Source organism: Fulmarus glacialis, unplaced genomic scaffold (assembly GCF_000690835.1).
Source record: "Fulmarus glacialis isolate BGI_N327 unplaced genomic scaffold, ASM69083v1 scaffold12350, whole genome shotgun sequence".
In the NCBI taxonomy this organism is placed as follows: Eukaryota; Metazoa; Chordata; class Aves; order Procellariiformes; family Procellariidae; genus Fulmarus; species Fulmarus glacialis.
Window position 1 is genome coordinate 47358 of NW_009185887.1, and position 22279 is coordinate 69636.

Sequence of the window (22279 nt, forward strand, 5' to 3'; positions counted from 1 at the left end):
CGTCTATTACTGCAAAAAAACCAAACTGAGCTTGAGTGTTCAGATATATGTGCACCACAGGGGATTATGCATAGGGATAAACAACCAAAGGGAATGAAAGCCGCCATGTGTGGCTTTGGATTCTTCTTCACCAAGATAACAGATAGTAAATGAAAATTATTTTGAACATGTTTACAGTATTTATTATAATGATTTCTAGTTCCCCTCCCCGCCCCCCAACAGAAAGCTGTTTTGCTTCATGACATTCCTTTTTAAGTTTACTACATGGTGGTAATTTTGCCATTAATATTAGTGCCATTAGGCAAACTGATGGCATGACATGCTATTTGGACTAAAACCTTAAATATAGCTTTTTACCTTTGCCAACAATGAGCATGCATAATATGTCCACAGCTACCCGTGTGTGTGCCACATGATAGATCTGGGTGCATGAACAATGGGTCATACTTTTCTGTATACAAAATAAAACAAAACAACTTTGAAATAAACATTTATCAAAAAACTTAACTGCAAATAAATGTTACCACATTTGCGTTATTATTAAACTTTATCACAAAAGTATAACTCATTTGATGAAGCACAAAACATATTACTAATCCACAACAACTTGAACTGTTTAGATCATTTACAATTATCATGTCATTTTGTTTTGAGCGTACGTACTATACTTAGACTTCAAACCAAGCTTTCGGAGGTGCTGGGCCCTAGTAAAAGTCCCCAAGATCTACATGCAGTTTTGGTGGTTCAGTACCACTAAACAAAGAGTCTTAGGAACATTAACATTCAGAGCGAGAGTGCAAAATGATTCAGTGAAGAAATTTTCTATGTGTTTACATATACAGAATCCAGAGAAACCTTTGTAACAATGCCAGCGACCATTATGATCTGTTTCACAAAGTTACCTAAATCCAAGCATTTTTTATTATCGCTAAGAGGCATTTCAGGTCATGTAACTGAGAGGAAGGAAATGTGCATCTTGTGCTTCTACAGCACTACATCAGTACCTCCCCTCTCTATAATGTTATGGGTGTAGTTTAAGAACAAACACTTCTGATTTTAAAAAGTTTTTTAATAGTTACAAATAATCTGTCATAAATGGCTGGCAGAACATTTAGATAATGCTTTGCAGTGAACACACATTTCTACCTCACTAAAAATATGGGAGTTTTGCCAATGATTACAATGAAGTCCTTCAGAGTTATACAGTTAACATAAGAAAGTAACACTACTGTCTCAAAAGAAAGCATGCAGTTGTTACAGTGACTCTGACATTCATTAATATTAAAGACAACTATGAACTTTACTTACCAGGGTCTGGAATAATTTTGTTTCTATTTTTAGACAACACAGTTGATCGCTGAATAAACGCTGCCAAGACCATAGCCCTGCTGTCCACTTTAACTTCTTGTTCCTCCTGACACAATATACACATAACAACCTGTCTGTGTTCAGCTACTCTAGTTTGCTCTGGTCCCAAGGCTGTGAGTTTTGCATCTGAAATTACAGGGCTAGAATATTCAAAGAATACTAGTGAGCAGGTTATTTGAAAAACATTACAAATCACACCACGATTTAAATATGATTAATGAGCTTTCTAGCTTTACGATAAATGCTCTCTGACAAAAAATAGTTTTGGCATTTATACAACAATTCCTATGTCCCCAGAAATAGAACATATTTTACAGAAAAAATTCATATACCCTCCCAATAATATTATCCACTCCAGTTTAACACAGAAACTATATCTGAGACCCTCCATCATCACCATCCCTTAAGTGCCTGACATAAATTCTGAAAACACTTCTCCACTTCCCCACAAAATCATTAGCATGCTTCAATTCGTATTTCCAGCTACAAGCAGATTTACTTCCAGATCCTCAACAGGCATATAATCAGCTATTTCCAATTTACTATGTTTAAGAGCATAGTATCTTCAGTATTATTAACAATTTACTGGATGATTTTATACAAAAAATTATTTGCCTGTTTGTGTTGAGCACTATGAGGATGGGACGAGGGAGGAATCAATATTTATCCCACCATCTTGACAGAAAGGGGGAGGAAAGCATTCCATTTACTGCTGCTTTTTTGGTCTCAAAAACTTATGAACAGTTTTCCATCAAGACTAAAAAAAGCGTTTTTTTAAGCAGTAACAATAGGACAATCTGATGTAAAAGTTAAAGGAAAAAAAATTAAACTATATTCTTTTACCTATTTTCATGTACTCCGGAGGTTGAAGTATCTAGTTCCTCCAAAGTTTGCTGAAACAGTTCTTTGTTTTCATTAATGAAGTGCCGTTGCATCTCAGACATCTGGGCCATGATTTTTTCCCTGCGCAGCCTGGCAATCTCAGCTTTTCGCTTCCTTTCAGCTTTGTCTTTATCACGTGAACTCTGAAATTGTATTGTTTGCTCAGTCATTTTAAAAAATCTTGTTCCAACAGACAATTTATTTAGATAATTTTAGATAATGCTTTGCAGTGAACACACATTTCTACCTCACTAAAAATATGGGAGTTTTGCCACTGATTACAATGAAGTCATTCAGAGTTATACAGTTAACATAAGTGACACTGCTGTCTCAAAAGAAAGCATGCAGTTGTTACAGTGATTCCGACATTCATTAATATTAAACACAACTATGAACTTTACTTACCAGGGTACTTACACATAGCTACTGTTATGTGTAACATGTACTAATCTCTGAATAATGAAAATCTCATAAAAAGACAAAAGAAAAGTCTACCAAAAAGTTATTTTGTGCCCTCTCTTCTTTAGCTCATGTTCAATGCCAGGTAGAACTGCAGATCCAGAAGGGTACCTCTCCCCCTCAACCTTTAACTGTATTTTGTATTTCTCTTCCCTTTGAGCCTTCATAAGATAAAAAGGTAAGTGACAGGTCTCGTCTCTAGTGCTGCTCTTCCTCCATACTAGCTGTATTCCTAAATGCACTACAGTGCTCCAAGGTCTTTGTGTAGTATCTAGAACGTCATGTCAAGCTAAATGAATCAGCAGATCTTATCTGGAATGACCTGCATGGTAAAAATACACAGATACCATTTCCTTGAACAGCTTTCCAAGGAGCCTGAAATGATGGGAAGAGCAGAATCATTAAATGATGCGATCAGTACTACAAACAATTCTAAGGAGCAAACTTGCAAAAGATTTGGAGACTACAATATATAAGGCAAAGAAAAATAGTCCAGGGACTCTCCCAATAGGTCATTCAGACAAATGGGTTTGATCTATAAGCTGTGAGACAGAATTTCAGAATGGACTGATGTTTCCCATCTTTGATTTAGAGCTGCAATTAGAAATACAGGCCTCTACTAGTCACAACCCAGACCTGTTCCAGATCAGCTAACTGTTACAGCTTGCTTTTACCTCCTCCATAATATTTCCTTCTGTCTCAGCCACAGGACTTGTAGAAGAGCTTTCTCTTAGTTTCTTAATAGTATTGAAAGTCTGTAAGAAAAAAAACAATTTGTTTGTGACATGTGAGTATAACTGTGTATACTGTAATGCTGGCCAGATAATACACAGTGTTGGATTCCAGAAGAGGAAAAAAGTAGGTACAACAAATCAACATATGAAATAAGGAAATCATCACAATACAAGTAGGAAAGTTTCAAACATATTCTTTGCATGATTTTCAGCAGTTATATAAAATAGATTTACCTTCAATATCCATCTGATCATGTCCTTGTGCACTTCCAGATGAGGTGCATTTTGCAGTGTTTCTAGCATAGCTAGTATACTAGGGGAATTATTGGGTGCCTCTCCTGGTCCTGAGAAAAAATTAAGATGTCAATTGATTATACTGTTACCTGACAAACTAATCATTCACAAACATTAAAAACAACAAAAACCAAAAAACAACACTTGTGTATGTTCAGCAGCTGAAGAATTTCTTCAACAAATAGGCACAATATGTAACTTTTATTCCCCCCTCTGCAAACATTTTCATGAATACCCTCTAAATCCTGAAAAGTTAGAGGAAATAGTCTTAAAAGTCTTGCTCACTGACTGTATTTTCTTACAAGACAAATGCACTGTATGTGCTCCCTGGCTGTTTTCATCTTGGGAGCTGCCATGTAGAACTTCCAATATTTTATTTCCCACTTATTTGAAATGGAAGAGTCTTAGCAACTTTCATGTCTTAGCAAAACTAGAGGCACTAGTCAGAAGATGCAAAGGAGAGTCAAGGTTAAAAGACCATTTAAGAAAGCAACTACAGTTTTTGCAATTGTAGCATCTGATCACATACAGCATGTTGAGATGCTACTTAAAGATATTAAGAATCATATTTACCTGGACTTCTCCTCTAGAAAAGGCCTTTAGTATTGCTACTATCATAGAATCTACACATATGTAAAGCACATATGTATAGTCAACATGGTAAAATTTTGATGGATAAACAAATATACTCTTCTGGTAAATACTGTTTCAGAAGAACAAAACATGAGACACTGGCATTTTCAGTTATTTAAAATTTTCTACACATTTGAAAAGAAAGGCATACTTGATATTTTCTGAGTGAAGGTAAACGTTACAACATTCTCCTCACTGAGATTCTCCAGATGTTGTTTTTCTTCTTGTAGTGCCATTCCAAGCAAATGCAAAACCTAGGTAAAATAATTCATATAATCTCTTTATATAGTTTGGGTAATTCATTAAGAGACAAGGAAGTCATATAATAAAATTATATATTAAGAATATATTTGAAGTTATTTCTATATACGTAATTCCAATACGTTACACAGGAGTAACAGTGTTTGTTTACAAATTCTTGAAACTTTGCCAGATAAAAACCACATTATACCACTTCTATCTTTCTGTTTGATGTCCTGTCTAGTGAGCGAGAAGGCAGTGCTTCTTAGCTTTCTCCCTAGCGATTGCATGTTATTATCACAAGTCTCTGGACAGAAGCATGATGCACACTTTAAATCCTTTTTATGTACAAAATTTAACTGACAAAGTTAAAATTATTAAATGAAATTTAACACTATAGAAACACATTTTAAAATAATATTAACTTTTAGGTCAGCGAAAAACTGTAATCTCCTTGAACTTAAAAATTGAAATTACCCTATTTGGCACTAAAATAGCCTGAATGGCATTTTAAAGCTGAAATACTTAAATCTTGGTGGTGAACTCTCTCATGCTGAATCAATCACTTTTGCCACCCCACATAAATTGCCAGGATGCTATAGACAAAAAGTGTTACTGAATGCCTGGAATCAATACTGAAACCCATGTAAGAAAAGAATAGTCACTGGAAAATCTGTAGCAGAACTGGAATGAAACAGTCTAAGATAACTGAAGTATCTATAGATAAAGTCGTAAAACTGATTTGAGTCTTGAAGTTTTTTTTATTTGTTTTAATAAGTAACAGTCAATTTTTCCTCATTCTATCACATCTATCTAACAAGGTCTCATCAAATATAGGCCACCTCTTCCAGGTGCCTCATATCAACCTTTGCATGGTGCTTCCAAGACGAGAGTGGTTAACTTGGGAAAGATGCAGTCCAACTGCATGGCATCAGTGAACATAAAGCACTGCTTGTGAGCAACTGATAGGTCCCTAATGAATCGCACATTTTGGAGAACAACACAGAGGTACTCATCTGGCTGAGCATGTTTTAGTTCAGTTTCAAAGAAATAAAAATAAAATCTTATTCTACACAGTTATTCCAAAGCCTAGCATTCTCACATTGCCTAAATGTAACTACATTCTTCAATTTTTGTTGCGATTTATAATACTGATGTATTGTTCCATTTTCAACTTTTTTTATGTTATACAGAATTGCTTATGTTAATTTAAACTTAGCTATAAAAGGTAATATACACTTAATAAGACTGAATGTCAAAAAATCAATACTCAGTTTCAGAGCTGGCATTTTATTTCAAAACATTATTTAAAAATCCATCAATATTTTTGAAAAGTTTGGGTTTGGACACCAAACCAACAACCCTGACCAGTATGAATAGCCCTTTGATGGAGTTTACCACTTATCTCTGCACACCCCACAAAATGACCACCATGAACAACAAAATCTACAGTAACCCTCCAGGTTTCTAAAGATCATCATAAATAATGAGGAACAAACAGCTCAGTTGAGTTTCCCAAAGCTGATATATTTTCAAGTTAGAAAATTCTTTTCTGTACTTTTTCTAAAGTGATTTAGCCTAAACTGAAAATAAGGAAAGGAACGTCAAGAAAAAGTCAATGTGCTTTATCAAATATGCAACAACTCAGATAAACCGGTTCTTTACCACAATAATCACTAACTATTTCAACTGATTCAAGCAGAATTCTTCCCTCTTGTGTGCATCCCATTAGAAATTTACTTCTGTCTTCCATTCACTTTTAAAAATAAATTGCATCAGAGGCAGAGGGGTTTCCCTAGTCTTATCAGAAAACATCATTTATTTCTCATTCAGAGTATTCTGGATGTATTAGATACCAAGTAAACAACCCCAGTCTACAAACCCATGTTAAAGTGCTAAAATATATATTCATTCCTTTAGTATAAGTATAATTTTAAATAAGGAAACATACCCTTTGTAGCATGGATTCTGACCAGGCATAGCCATTGTGTTCTACTGCCCACTGCAGTATAGTTCCCATAATGCACAGCATGACATCAGATTGCAGAATATTAACCAGACTTGCAAAAAGTGGGCAGAAAGGAGGAAGAGCTGGTGGTGGAAGTGCTGAAAGGGAAATTTGTGTGTTTGACATTTCGGCATCTCTAAAACTTGCAACACCCATATAAAGTGTTTGACTTTCAGCTTAACCCAAGACAGTATACAGTTGCTTGATACAGTATTACAGGTAACAGGTTGTAACATTCAACATGGCTTGCATGTAACAGAAAAGCCAAAGGATTAAGCTGGTCCGAAGGCTGGTTCCATGACGGATCAGATTCCTGTCTATAACCAGGGAGACATAAGGGAAGTGGCTACCTTTTCACCAATTTTGGGCTAGCCCAAGAACAGGATGTTAGTCTAAGTGTCAGGGCAATATACAGTTTGATAGGTGCTTCCCTCTTCTCCCATTTTTTCTCAAAGAGAAATACCTGTATCTTCTCTGTTCTGTCTTTTCAGCTTTCTTTGTGCTTCCTCTGCCTGAAATAGAAGAATAATGCCAGTATTACTCAAAACCTGTACAAATATAAAACCAATAAAAAAGCATTCATACTTTATTACATTGTTACTGTTTTTTCCCCTTTTTCCCCAGCCTTAAATAAAACAAGAAGGCTTCCATGTCTTTTCAGTTTATCTTACATTCTATTTGTAAAGTAGGGCCTGCATCTTCAAAATTAATCTTTCATCTTGAGACAGCCTGGATTCTTTTTCTAGCATAAAATCATAAAACAAGTCTGAACTAAAATGGTAACTTCCACAAAGGTTAAGTGAAAATACAGATTGTTTAAATACTTCCAGTAAAATAAGACCTAAGAGAACCCAGAGACAAGCTCCTGAAGCCCCACTGATTTCAGCAGCTCTGTATAGGTCACAGGATCCAGTGGCACAGGAATCACTGCAAAATCTTGGGCAAATTTTGTCAATGTTCTCAAATAAGTTAACTTTTAAAAGTTAACTTTTAACCAGCTGATAATAATTCTTCACAGAATAAACCTTTGGAAATAATCAAACCAAAAAAGACACAAAATAAAACCCAGAAAGTTAAATAACTAGTTACCTTTGATTGCTCTGCCCTTGAAAAGTGATAGAAATACAAATTGAAGTTCCTGGCACATTCTGGTTTTAGTTCATAGAGCCCTCTGCCTGTTAATCCAGGTTTCCTACCAAAAAAAAAAAAAAAGAAAAAAGAAAGAGATATATAAAAACTTATGTTCATTGGTTATTAACATCTGAGCATAAATAGTTAATTAGAACAGCTAAAAAACACTGCTCAATAGGCATTCTAGAAATCAAATAAGTAAGAGTATTAAGAATGATGCACAAGAGTAAAGCCATGGGAAAACACCACGACCCAGCCCCCTTTCTTCTATTCTCTCATTTTCACTAATTTAGATATTCCATTTTTACAGTTGTAATATTAGAATAAAGGGAAACATACTTGAAACAGGCCACTTCTTCAATCACACTTTCCATTCCTGTCTCTTTGTTCTCCTACATTGAGTGAAAAGGCAAGACAGTGTGTTACTGTAGTTCTTGGATTAAACACATTCAAATATAATATAACACTAGATAAGCATGCAAAACAAATCAGTACAAAGTCATTTTACTGGCTCTCAAGAGAATGCTACAGCACGTAAAATGAAAACACGTTCAGGAATACCACCTCTGCAAAAAGTATTTTTAAAAAATAATGCCATTTTAAGTGCTTAATTTTTATTGTTCTTCCTTGCCGTAATAAACTTGGATGTAACAGTAACAGAAGAAAACTTCAAGTTAGCTTACTCAGCCTATCTTAGGAATACACAGTCAATATTTCTGGTTTCTAGGCTTTTAAAATGAAATAAATATAGGAAAGCTAAAAAGACAAGTCACTGAAAAATGGTAAAACAACCACAAAACGCAGCAGGAGAAATCAGGTCAAATATGTAACGCTACTTCATACACAAATTACCTTTTAACATTCCCATCCCCTTCCTGCAATACATATTCACAGCAGTTAACAGGCCAGGGAAAATGTTTTTAAGACTGACAATGCAATTTAGAACTCTAGCTTAAATCCTAGTTTGCTCTTTCATCCAACACTAAAATATTTTTTAAAATTTGACTTTTCAAATTGTTTAAGTTTAAAATATTTAGAACAACAAAAAGTATTTCAGAATTTATCATTAAAAGTACTACCAATATAGTAAAAGATTAACTTTTGAATTTTGGCTGCCTTCGGATATCATGTTTTAAAGATTATTTCAAAAATACTAAAAAAAAAAAAAAAATTAAGCTTTGCTGTCCTACAAAACCACTCATACTAGAATTCAGATAAATGCTTCTGTCCATGCAAATGAAGCATTTATGTTACACAAGTCATTATACTGTGTCTGATTCCATGTCTTTTCAATTATTGTTAGGCTTTAAAATATAACAGCTTATATTTCTGGATAGCTCCAACAACCCACTTAGATACATCTATTCAGGGTTTACAAGCAGACTGCAGAGACTGCTGACCAGATGGCCTGATAAGAAACTGTACTAAAAAGAAAAAAGAGCTGAAGAAAGTCTCAGGCTCCTGCCTCTCTCATATGTTGTTTCTTCTTCTATAGCTCTTTCCTACCTTCTCCATGACAACTATTAATCTGTACTCATGCTAACCTCACTCTTAGCATAATCACGCTGCTCCCATTCCATATTAAGTGGCATAAACTTGCGTAAGAAAAATTTTATAAAGTTGAAGTTGCCTTTTTTTCTTTTTTCTCCCAAGTTACTTACATCTTCAGGTAATGCCTTTACCAATTCACTGTGAGCCATTGGCCTGATGCTCAACTGATGGATGATCTCTCGTTTGATTTCATCTGTTGCATTTACCTGTCCTATTCCAGGACTGAATCTTTCACCTGAAAAATAAAATATAACATTTTGTCTTCGGGATTTTAAACATTTCTTTCTCTTCTTTTGCAATGTAAAGCAAAAGACTGGAAAATAAGTCTCTTCTGTGAAATCTTGTGTTCACCCACCAGTGTTCAAAAATTCGTTATGTTTATCTAAGCTAGTTTCAAGGCTTTTCTCCTAGGAAAGAAGTCAGAACTACAGGAAGCTCAAAATAGAACTGAACTTGAGATGACAATGAAGAATGCTCATTCCAGACCATTGAAGAGACTAAATTTTAAAATTAATCAAATGTATTCTGAACTTACCAACAATCATTATAATGAGGTATAGCATCTCTTCTATAAGAGTGTTATTTTGTTGAACAACATCCTGAATTAAAATAAACAAACAGAAAAAGAATTTACATTTTTCAATTAAGCATAAAAGAATTATTCCATATGCTGAAAATATTTTTTCAGTGCTTCAAAACATTGCCTGTTTTCACCCTTAGCACTCCCAAATTAAGCCATGCTGAAATGCACAACTGCCTTAAACTTCTTAAACAATGCAAAAATTATGCATCAGTTTCTGACATTTACCAGTTTGACAGGTAAAATTATTTATGCATATTTCAAACTGGTCAAACTAAATTAAAATAGAATAGGTTTTGCTTTTTTATGAACAAATTGCACTGTCTCGGTACAACAGCATCTAATACACTTTCGAAAACAAAATTGCAGGTTTTCTATTGCAGCAGTACATAAAATACCTTGTTAGTATTTTCTGTGCTAAATCTTTTGCCGTAGTCTGGAGTACTAAATATCTGATAAAGTTCAAAGCGACTCAACATTATCATCAAGAAGTGATTTGGATCCATCATAGACACACCTGTCTATTAAAAAGAAAAATTATTATAAACAGAAAATAGATTGGGTGTTATTATAACATGTTTGTATATTTATATACAATGTTCACAGTATATTCTTTATGAAATTAATTCCTCTCTCTATCCTGGGCATGAAGATTTTATTACTTAAGTTTACTCTCTTAGGGCTCCAATAACACAAGTGACAGCACATTTGACAAGCAGGATCCTATGCTTTATCAATAATTTCTGATGCCCTTTTAAGTGTAAAATATTCTGGGTTATTCCTTCTATCTCAAATAGTCTAAATAAAATTCAATGAAAGACTTTTGGTTCGTTGGTTTTGTCTCTACAATCCTGTTCCTGCTGGCTCAACTTTTAGAAGGCATAATATCACTTAGTAGTATATAGCACATAAAGATTTTAAAACTAAATTCCAATCCTCAAAACAAAGGCTGAAGACTTTAGCAAGGCTTCCCAAACCTTCCTGGAAAGAACAATACTAATGTTTCAATGTAGCCACAAACATTTACTTCCATTTCTGAAAACTACTGGCCAAAGTTTTTTCTGCTTATTAAACAATGTATCTAAGTTCACCAATTATAAATATTTGTTGTTAGTTTACTATTGCTAATGGGACCATCTTTAAGACAGAATAATTTCCAACAAAACTGAAGGATATCTACCCAAATGGGCAGCTGCAGATGATCATTAAAAATTAGGGGTAGATCAAGCCTCAGGGAAATATGTCTGAAAGCAGAACTCAGGACATATGCATCACGTTGGGTATTGCTAACTCTAGGTAAGATTTGAGGGACTTCCCGAGGAAAGATTTTGCTCTATAGGTGAACTACGCACAGCGAGCTGCAAATTTTAGCTTTCGTCACTCTCAATGTAGAAGTAATGCATCAGACCTCTCTGTGTCAGAGCTAAGTAGACTGCGAGATTTGTAAAATCTCTTCTTAAGTAAAAAAAACAAAAACAAAAACCACAAACAACCCCACAAACTACTGTATGGGGTTCCACTTGCTATCCAGCATTTTAGATGCCAACTTTGAAGGGAGGGAGAATATGCAACACATACATTGAGTACATTACTGAACACCTGCAGACTCACACAACTGCCAGTACAGCACAACTCCATTAGTTAAAATATTACATTCTTGAAGATGTAGCATTACATACGCATTACACAGAAAATTCTACACTTTCCACAGTATATTTAAAATACAAGGATAACAACAGTATTTCCTTTACAAATTATCCCATAAAGACATAGATATAATAAAAAATAGAAGTTCTTCCACAAAAATTGACTTTTTTCCTTGTCATTAAAAGGTTCTGATGGAGCTAAAAACAAATGCACACATATCCTGAAAATGCTTGATAAAAATGCAAACTGGTACATGTGGTTACCTGAAGCATCACTATGTCCTTGTCAAACATCTCCCTCCTGCACTTCACATTATGATAGTAATAAATCTGAAATAAAAAAACAAACCCCAGTAATTAACAAATATCATATTTAGGCTAAAATTATTTTCATTCTGGAAAAATAAACTTTGTTATACAGTATTAGTAAACAAGAAATGAATCCGTGATTTGAGAAAGTTATACAAATATATTTGTATGCAAAGAACATTTTTATATAGCGCAAAACAAGCATGGTTGCTGGCTGGGTTGTATTGATCTAATGTCTAGATTGCATACACTTAGAAAGAAAAAATCTTGTAGCCCTCTTTGGGCTACGTTTTAATGTATCTACTTGTTTAGCAATTAACTGTTTGAAATTCACTGGAGGGAAAGCCCTTGCAGTTAGAGAAATGTTCTTTCTTTGCTCAATGAATAGCTCTTTAATTATTTGAGATATAATCTTTCAGGAATTACCAGTTTCAGCAAAACGTTAATATTGTGATAGAACGATCCTGAATCCAAACCATCCTGGGAGTGAACTCAACAGCACTGCTCAACTGCTGCACGAAGCAGCAGCAACACCACAATCACCGCATGGCGCTGAAACGTGGGAAAGGTTGATTCTACCACAATTAAGAAAAATTGAAGAGAGCTGCCAAGTTTCTACCTGGGACTGGGAACAATCTTCAGCGTGCTAAACTTTCCTCTAGAGACATACCATTTCTCACCAGAATTACATGGAAGAGAGCTAGGCATGCCTTCCCTGTCTTCCCCATACTAACAATCCACACATACGTGCCCATTCCTATCTTCTGGGAAAATATCCAAAAGGAGCTGTCAGGAACATGAGCTCTCCATAGCCAAAGGAAAGAGAAAGGACTTCCAGACTGTGGGAGCCGTATTACCTAAACTAAACCAGGCTCTTAATTTCAAGATGCTGACAACCAGGGGAAATTAACAGAGAGACTTATTTCTCCATCAAAAGCTATGCTGATATTTCAGATTTGATGTGTGTCTACAGTAATATGGGCGCTGCTATAACTGTACATAACTAGAGCTCCTTTTGCTTTAGTAATGACAATAAAGGACATCACCTTATAAAGATCCTTTAGGTTAAGAGGCAAGAAGTGTCAGAATATAATATGTTTGAGCAGCTTAATTCAGCCTCCTAGTACACATGCATTGCAACTATCTAGTGAAGATGGGGGCTTGTGGGAAGGAAAGAAGTTTCTTGCAAATAAATCAAGTCAACACCTCACAGAATTAAATCCTATTTCTGTTGCAATCCATGTCTTGCTGAGAAAAACACTTTAGACGATCACCCTGGTGGGTGGCACTGACACTACAGTACCCATTTTATAGTCATTATGCTTGAAACACCTAAGACCTAATTTGTACAAACACAGAGAACATAAGTTTAGAGATGGATGGAGCTAGTCTCCAGAAGTATGAAAGAAGTATGAGAGATAAAAGCCAAGAAACACACATTTCTATACTGGTTCTAATGCTTCTGTGTGGTCTTCGGATTTCAATTACTTTATAAACATAAATAGTAATAGTATCTTAATGGTGCATATTTTTATATTTGAGACACTTTTATGTGAAGGTGATGAATGCATTACCGAAGATGCAGATCTAATTCTGCACTTCATGCTGCTGTTGGACAGTATACAGTAAAAAGGCTAGGAGTAATTAACTACATTATACTAAAACTTCTTTACCCACAGAGCACTAAGTTCACTGAACACTGTAGCAGTCCTGAAACAAAAAAGCAACTTCTGACTAAAAAATCAAAGACCAGTTTAAAAGCACAAATATTCAAATGATGTGAGTGCTGATACAAATGCCTACCTCGCATTGCCTTCCGTAAGATTTACATAAGTGAAATTTGAAATCAATACAGAAATGGGAGGTTTTGAGATCCGAAATTATCTTGGGGGAGTTACCAGAGAACAGTGATTCTACAGCTACTGTGTACTTACCTGATTAACAAGAGAGAACCCATTTCTTCTCCACATCCCTGCATGCACTTGGGCACATAGGACTAGGCATCGTAGAGGATGTTCTATTAACATCGGTGGGCTAAGTTCACTCTGCATTAAGAAAATGCAGTATTTTGAGATATATATATCAAATAAAAGAAAATGGGACTGAAATGAAGGAGGATGGTATTTGTGATCATTAAAACATTTTGGCGATACAGAAGAGAAGCAAATCCAATACACATATTACAAAAGTTTGATGAGCCTAATCACAATCTATCCAATCGTTTTTAACCAACTTTACATTCTGTCTTTGCTCCACAGAAGTACTCCACAAGGGCTTTAGTTTATTCTTAGAGACAGTAGGTTTCGTATTTTAAAACACCAACACCATCAATTTAGTAACATTGTCATTTGCTTTCTTTCATTCAAAGGTTAAGTACTTCTTTCAAACGACACTGAAATTTCTTCTCCCAGTTATGTTTTCTCCTCTTTTACTTTATCTTGTTCTTTTCAGCTTCGCCTTAAAGAAACAGCATATCAATAAGAATATGCAGGAGGCAAGAAACAGCTGGGGAAGAACATGTGAACCCAGGCCAAGGAGAAGGAATCAGATCCTGCCAAGGAGTTCCTAAAAACAGTTTCTATTACAAAAAGAAGGTAATGAATGAAGAACAAAAACCTTAAACCTGAGTTTTAAGTTATTTAAGAGAGAAATACTGATTGCTTATGCTCCAGTGATGAATATCTAGATCTAATCTTTTAAGAGGTAATTTTATCTACTAAAGATAGTCTCTCTGAACAGAATTCATAGCAAAAAGGTCCTTTGTTTTATTTAATAATATCCTACACTTACATGACCAATCTCACGCTCAGCATTAATTATATTTAATGAATACGCTACATTTAATTACATACCAGGGGTAGCAGCTCTGGAAACTTATATGCCACTTCAGTTTTACTCAGCAAAACATGCAAGCCTACATAAATACATGAAACAAATACATACATAATATTACACACAATATTTTATGTAATTCAAATAGGACAAAAAGGGTCATCTAATTTACTACCAGACCATTTTCAGGACACAGTTACAAGTATGCATGCAGATTTATCACCCTGGAGCTACACAGCTATTTCCTAAAGATACATATTACAAAGCATACATTTTAGGAGAATTAAAGTTTTCCCATTGTATCTGTATAAAACTTGCAGCACAAGTGAGACTTTTGCCTTTCTTTTGCCTCTGTCATGTCCCTTCAGCGACAGCCAAGAGTCCTTCGTCTATCAGGACAAAGTATCAACAACAGATACCTCACCCTTTCTATCAGTCTTTAGAGATTTATAAAATACCTCAGGAACTATAATGACGCCCCTACAAAATACATAAGGGTTTTCTGGTTTGCTTTGTTTTAAAGCTACAAGGGTTTTGCTTAAAGATTCAAACACTCAAAAGTTATTTGTCGCTGAGCTGCATAGTATTTTACCTAAGAATTACCTTTTTTGCTTCATTACCCGTGAATTTATTTTTAGCATATGACTTTCTGATTCTGTAAACTAAAATTCATCAACCTTTTTTCAACACAACTGTTGAACAAGATAGGCACAATACAAAGAGAAAGACATAGCTTAATTTTCTGGTAACACATCTGTTTGATAAATCTGTTCTCTAACAGAATGTTGATTAGTCTATTCAATCTGACAGCTAAACATATTTCAAAACAGTCAACTACAGTCCATATTTTGTTGCATTTCTTTTGCATCACTCAAGTGAAAAAGCAGCAGTAACTGCCTACAACACACCCCACTGACAAATCCAGAGGCATGAGACAATCTCCCCCAGGCCTGAAACAATAACAACTTCTCCAATGCTTGGGAACATTTTGCTTAGCGGCTATCAAACAGCTAGAAAATAGCCAAAATGTATCCTATTCACGCTTTAAAGAACGGTTGTGTGGTTCCTTATGTACACAGAAATACAAATCACATTTACACAACATTTTTCATTTCCTGAAATATTTTTAAACTAGTTCATACCTGCAAGTAAACGAGAAACCGGGAGATGAATGCTAACTTTTTCCTGAGAAACACAGTATCTGATGGTCTCAACTGAATGTCCACACATACTGAGAACAATAGGCTGTTCTCCGTCAGTAAAACCACTATGACACTGCATCAACACAGTCAGGCATTTCTTGTAAGCTTCAATTAACACTTTTTCCTAAAAGGAAGATCGCAGTTTACAGAGATTATAAAAAAAAAAACAGAGTTCTGCAAAATAATACAGCCAACATAAAAAAGTCTGACAGGTTTGGGGTTTTTACCATTATTATCTGTTCTGCAGAATTAAGATAAGGAATCCAACAAAAGGAGCCGAATTAAGGGGGACACAGATTGCAAAACTCATACAGGTATGTCTGATTAGAAAAACACCCACTAGTTGTTTCGGGTTTTGGATTTTTTTTGTAACTTATGTTATGGGAACTTTCTGAGCAATGATCATGCTAGGCTAGTAAAATGTGCATATTAACTAACAGTGACAGATTAAAGCCAGCTTGAATGTTGAAATATTCCAGAATCACTTGTTCCACAGCCATATTTTACCATGCTGAAGTTCTGTACTCCTGAAACTTGACACACTTACGGAGTAGAAACCCGATTTATAATCAGGCAGCGTTTGGTAGGTCCAGGGCCTACTCCTCTATTCCCTCTTCTCTGAAAATTATACCCTAATAGTGTTGTGATGACCACAACTTTCAGATGCGTGACAGAACTCCCTCTGCAATATTTTTTTAAAAGGCTTAACCACATTCTTATGACCTGGTCAGTTCAAGACATAAAAGATGTGTTTAAATACAGAAAAGATTTGCACTTGCTCAGAGAAGATGATCTTGGCTTACGGTGCAGTTATGTGTCTTGCTCAATTGTTACACATTTCTTTGGGTTTTTTTCCCCTTCACATATTCACATGGAAAAACAATTCAGAAGGAACTTACATCTAAAGCACACCAGTCCTGCATCATTGAAATAACAAGTGTTAATTTCATCTGCAATGTAAATGCTGCCTCCCATTCTGGTTCCATTTCTATGTGTTGTCCTACTTGACGAGTTATTGGATCCATACCCTTGAACAAAAAGAATTATGCATTTCAACAGTATAGCACTGAAATACATTGACAACATTAGCGTAAGTGTGAGACAGTGGCTACCTGTCCTTATAAGTACATTGTTGCTACAACAGGAAAAAAGAAGCTTGGGATCATCTGAAAAGGAATTATACACATTGAAATATTAACAAGAAAATAAAACAGGAATTGGAAGAGAAGAACACTGGCACAAGAAAGTTTTTGGACACGAGCTCTATTTATATTATTAACACCTGCAGAGATTTCAGTATTATGAGCAGTACAAGAACATTTGCATACGTAACATTATCTTACATACACATTTTGGTTTTTGAATGTATTTTCTAGGGACGTGCTACTAAACGCAGTTAAGTACTAACTAAAGACTGGGTACTATAGTACCTAATCAGCTCTTGGCGTAAGAAGAAAAAAAACCAGCATGATCTGAGGACTACAATATACTATCATAAACAGACTAACGAAAGCTAAGTACTGAGAAAGGTATGCTACTGAAGTACTGAAAAGTGGGAGTGATTCTGACTTATACCTTACTGATCTTACAGTCAATTTGTAAAAGCTGCACTGCTTTTAAAGTACTCCTCTTAAGGTAATACAGCACATGAAAAGGCTGGGGGGAAAAAAACACAGTGAAGATGTCTGTTTGTATGTCAGGAACTATATATTCCTCGACACAAGGAGCAGCTCTGCTGACACTTAAGTAGTAAGTGGAGCTCTCGCTATGAGGGAAAGCTGGTTAAGATGGACCAAATTTTGCTCACACAATTAATTGTGTCTGATCTGCCTGTATAGCTGCAAAATATGCCCCAAACTACATTTTTCTTTTTGAACCACTCTTCCTTTTTACTGCCCTCTACAACAAACTAAATAAAAAAAAAAAAAACTTAGGTGAGATGTTATTTTTCAGGAAAACATGATGACTCCAAAAGTTATACTGCATTGAAGTTATAAAATGGAGCGTACGTTAAATTTCCTCCATTTTTATACCATAATAGCTAACTTCCTGCTTTAACACAGTGCAAATTTTGTAATTCACAGATTTACATACCTGCATACATTTAAGTAATTCTAAAAAGGCATCAAAACCCTCCAGGAACTTGTGCCTCAAGTCATCTGACCACTCAGTTGGCTTACTTATCAACACATACCTGGATACATCAGAAAGATACAAGTGTTAATTTTATATTTTTTTTTTCCTCCTCAATTGATCAAGTCAGCACATAGTTAATATACTTACTTGAGATCCAAAATAAGGCTCTGAACACGCCTGAATTTGAAAGCTTGCAGAGCAGTGTAACGTTCAAACTGAAACCTGCCTTGAATGTCACGATGCCTTAAGTGGTCCATAAAAGTTTTGATGATAGTGGTCATGAGATTTTCTTCTGTTATTAGCATTCGAGCCTATGTCAAAGTATATTGAAATTTGCTGTAATTAAAGACGCAGCTAACAAGAGTTTCACTCTGCACCATGAAGTTTATAAAATACATACATTTTTATCCAAAATAGTTACATCAATAATTAAAACAGAAGAACATATTGACAGCCAATCTTCCAAACATTCACAGAAGAAAAAAAGTAATCTAGCCAGAAATTATCATAATCCAGATCTCTTTCTTCAGATCCCTTCTGTGCAGAAGTTTGACTATGGCTAGGCTCCTGCTAACCTATATAATTACGACACAAGACATATGTTATTATGTGTCTTATAATTAACTTGTACCTCCCTTTAAGTATGTGTTGTCTCTTCTCATATAATTTAAGTATGAGCCCTTTAGGGGAGTAACAGCTCTTCTGCTTTCTGTCTACAAACTGCCAAGCACTGTGGTGAACAGCGCGTCTTCTGAACTGCTAAGGAAATGTATAGTGCGATTTCCACATGGAAATGATGTGAAATGACTTATGATTCCCCTCAAAGACTACTGCATATATCCATGTGTTGTAGGAAACAAATCAATAGGCACCGCAAAGTCCAATGAAGATCATCTTCCACACCCAACCTAACCTAACTCAACCCCACAACAGAGTAGGGGGCACTAAGAAGTTGCTGCCATCTCCTACGTGTGAGCTCTTCCAGAACTCCCCCATTCTCTTGGTTCCCCAAGGTAAATGGGATGAGTCTTGCAGTTCTCGGATCCCATGAGAATTTTTTTATGTAGCTGGTAGATTCAAGAAGATTGGCTTCTCTGATCTACCTCAATGACACTGTGGTTGTTGACTAGAGCTTCTGGGTTCTACAGTTGCTAATAAAACTGCAAAATACAGTTTCTAAAATGCTACTGCGGGGGGGGAATCTAATGGTTAACATTTTCCCTCAAAAAATCACCATCAACACAACAACCCATCCTCCTTCAAACCAAACAACCTCAGTTACTTGAAAGCTCAAACTCTTAATCACTAAGAAGATTTTGAAAACATTACTAGGGCGTGGTGGGGTGGTTTTACATTCTTCAACTTACTCATTCAGTTAAGAATGAATCTAAATGGCTCTAAATATATAAAAAATAATTCTTATTTCATATGGTAGGAGCTTATCATAATTACTTTCATGTCATGTCTATTCTATACTTCTACAGAACAGTTAAAAACAATGTTTTTTATTTTTTTTGCAGGCTTTTGAAATAGAAAACATATAAAAGGACACTGCAATTATTCTCCTCTAAGGAAATGTTTGAAATTCCTTTTAAAAAACTATGTATTAATACACATATTCCACCACCCCATCTGCCAAAGGAAAAAATGATACCATAACCATTGGAATAATAGTTGTTGGTTAAGTCTAATTGTAAATCTGAATACTGGCAACATTCTTATTGACAGCATCAAAATTAAAAGAGGTAACACAATATTGCCCTGAACCATGGAAACAAAATCCTGAGGTCCTGTTGAATTTCCATGAATAACACCCAGCCCTAGGAAACTAAAAAACAACTTTGCTCAGTATCGTAACTGCCACACTACTATTGAATTTTAGAGCTCAATTAAGTTGATTAAATTTGGGAGGATTCAGAAGCATTCATTTTTTAAACAATTCTGGCTATGAAAATCAGACTTCTATTTCCAGTACAACTCCAAAGTTTGACTTGTCGAGTTCGTAATGCAAGCAAAGACGACTTATTTGGAGACTGGAGCAAAAAAAGACATTTTACAAACAAGCATAAGCTGGTGAAAGACCAGCAGAGTTAGTGAGCTGGGAGAAGTAACAGTGCCTGAAGCACTGTAACAAAAATTAACTGGAAACCTGAAAGAAGGCATCATCCAAGTCTAGAAGTACCAAAGGAAGCAGTGAATATCATGAGACAATTCTTGCTTGTACTTCTGTTGACTGGAAAATTAACGTAAAGTGGATCATTTATAAAACTGCACCAGAATGGTACGCTCTGAAACTGTGATATGCAAACCATAATGTAGGTTTCTACAAACAGTAACTGTGGCTCAGTACGATGAGGAATGTAAAAGCTATGTGTGTGTCTCTAAATAAACATTTAAGTACCTTTCGAAAAAAAGGAAAAGAAAAATGTAAAAAGAAAAACCAAAAATACCCAGCGCACTCTGGGAAGTCAGACTCAAACTTTGCAATGCTGAATGCTTTACCTTCTAAACCCATAGCAATGTATGTAAACAGTCTGACTGCTGTGCAGCAGCAGTGCCATGCATTTCCACAGTAATGTTAAAAGAAATCTGCAGTCTTGATTAAAGAACCTCAAGTTGCTTTTAACAAATAAAGATTTCCTTTTTTGATCTTTTAGTACTTACAAGAGAAGGCACTGTGAATATCTGTATCGAGAGGTCAGCAATTGAGAACTCTCTGTCGTGGTCATCTTTCATAAAATCACTCTGCAATCGCTCATAGTTCTATTAAGAAGGAGGCAAAAAAAGGCAAGGAGTGCCAACTATCAGTTTTTAAAAGAAAGACAGGCACTACTCACCAGAGTAGGTACAGTGAAGAGTTGGACAGACAGAGCAGCCACCGATACTGCCCGTTCGTGATCATCCTCCATATAATCTCTCTGCAACTGCCGGTAATTCTAAACAACAAGGGGAAATTCACCTCTAATCCACACTGACCTGATTTTTTTTATTTAAATGTCTGCTCTGGGAAACTTTAATGCCATGATAAAGGGAAGAGTAGCTCTTATGGATTATTATATAGCTAGTTTGTACAAAGAACATGACAACTTAATCCGCTCACATGTGAGATCTACTCACTCATTTTCACAATAAAGACTAATATTTTATTTTCTACTCGAAGTTATTTGTCGTCAGCAGAGTGAGCAGAATTTTGCAGTGCTGATTTCAAGCATTTCAAATACTAGTTACTGCAGAAATACTAATCAGCATAACTGAATTTCAGCACTATTTCTGAGTAGTGCTGTAACAGCTTACAACTCAACAATGAGAAGCGATTAGCTCTTAAGAAGTGATAGCCCGCATAGTTGACGATGAAGACAAAAACATCTGAACTGCTTTAGTTCTGGGGAGTCTGGAAAGCCCATTTTCTTCCCAGGAGATGAGATGCCATTAACTAATATTTTGAAGACAGAAATAAGGAGGTCAGCATTTCATTTCAACTTTTCACTTCCAAAAAAAGGAAAAAAATTCTGGATAACAGTTCATTTGAAGGACTGTATGCTAACTAAACTCTTTTCGCTAGACAGCTTAAGCATTTAATGGCTCTTTGTAAGAAAGATACTTACTCTTGCAAAGCGGATGGCAAAAAGTTTCTTGTATTTCAAATCCATAAGTAGACTGCTCATGAATAACTGGTGATACACATTTCTAGCTCCTGTCAAGAAAAATGAATGAAATATTGCATGTCACTATTTTCTATCAACATATTATGGAAACATTTAGAAAAGTAAACTTTTACAGAATGAGGTAAGTGTGCATTTCAGAGCAGAAGCTGCTTTGATTAAGTCTGTCAAGGGATAGCAACGGATGAAGAAGAATACACAAAAAAAAAATTCTTCAAGTGGCATTACTTATTACTTCTGTATAAAATAACACTGAGCTGTTGAATGGGAACATAAACCTTCAAATATAAGGCAAGTCAGGCAAACAAGAATGGAACTCTATTCCTCCTCAGGATAAACAGAGGGTTTGGATGGCCCAGGGGAAAAAGAGCATGCTATTATGAGAAGTCCTGGGAACTGCAATAGATTTTTTTAGTTGTGAACAACTCTGCAAAATAATCAGCTTAGCTATCTCTGAATTTCTAGTCTGTCTGAGCAGCATCCCAGAAAATATTATCAATCAAATGAGAATTGACTGTATGTAGCTTGGAAATACATACATGTATGTACCATTTCTTTCTGTAGGTCACTTAAGTCAAAAGCCATTACACTATTTCCTTAATACAGAGTAAC

General features: G+C 35.4%; 1 protein-coding gene across 1 annotated transcript in view; it reads right to left on the bottom strand.

The window, feature by feature from the left end:
• The window catches only part of UBR2 (ubiquitin protein ligase E3 component n-recognin 2), a 52651-nt gene that overhangs the window by 14775 nt on the left and 15597 nt on the right, over nucleotides 1-22279 (bottom strand). Inside the window, exons 9-30 of the mRNA XM_009582884.1 lie at nucleotides 21611-21699; nucleotides 20843-20941; nucleotides 18153-18316; nucleotides 17964-18063; nucleotides 16769-16897; nucleotides 15810-15993; nucleotides 14688-14749; nucleotides 13770-13880; nucleotides 11791-11856; nucleotides 10279-10401; nucleotides 9836-9899; nucleotides 9411-9535; nucleotides 8089-8141; nucleotides 7708-7810; nucleotides 7082-7130; nucleotides 6562-6716; nucleotides 4522-4624; nucleotides 3678-3787; nucleotides 3384-3464; nucleotides 2212-2393; nucleotides 1309-1508; nucleotides 358-451 (exon numbers count right to left, since the gene is read on the bottom strand). Of these exons, the coding sequence (XP_009581179.1) occupies nucleotides 358-451; nucleotides 1309-1508; nucleotides 2212-2393; nucleotides 3384-3464; nucleotides 3678-3787; nucleotides 4522-4624; nucleotides 6562-6716; nucleotides 7082-7130; nucleotides 7708-7810; nucleotides 8089-8141; nucleotides 9411-9535; nucleotides 9836-9899; nucleotides 10279-10401; nucleotides 11791-11856; nucleotides 13770-13880; nucleotides 14688-14749; nucleotides 15810-15993; nucleotides 16769-16897; nucleotides 17964-18063; nucleotides 18153-18316; nucleotides 20843-20941; nucleotides 21611-21699 (2446 nt within the window). The remainder of the gene's footprint in view (nucleotides 1-357; nucleotides 452-1308; nucleotides 1509-2211; nucleotides 2394-3383; nucleotides 3465-3677; nucleotides 3788-4521; nucleotides 4625-6561; nucleotides 6717-7081; nucleotides 7131-7707; nucleotides 7811-8088; nucleotides 8142-9410; nucleotides 9536-9835; nucleotides 9900-10278; nucleotides 10402-11790; nucleotides 11857-13769; nucleotides 13881-14687; nucleotides 14750-15809; nucleotides 15994-16768; nucleotides 16898-17963; nucleotides 18064-18152; nucleotides 18317-20842; nucleotides 20942-21610; nucleotides 21700-22279) is intronic.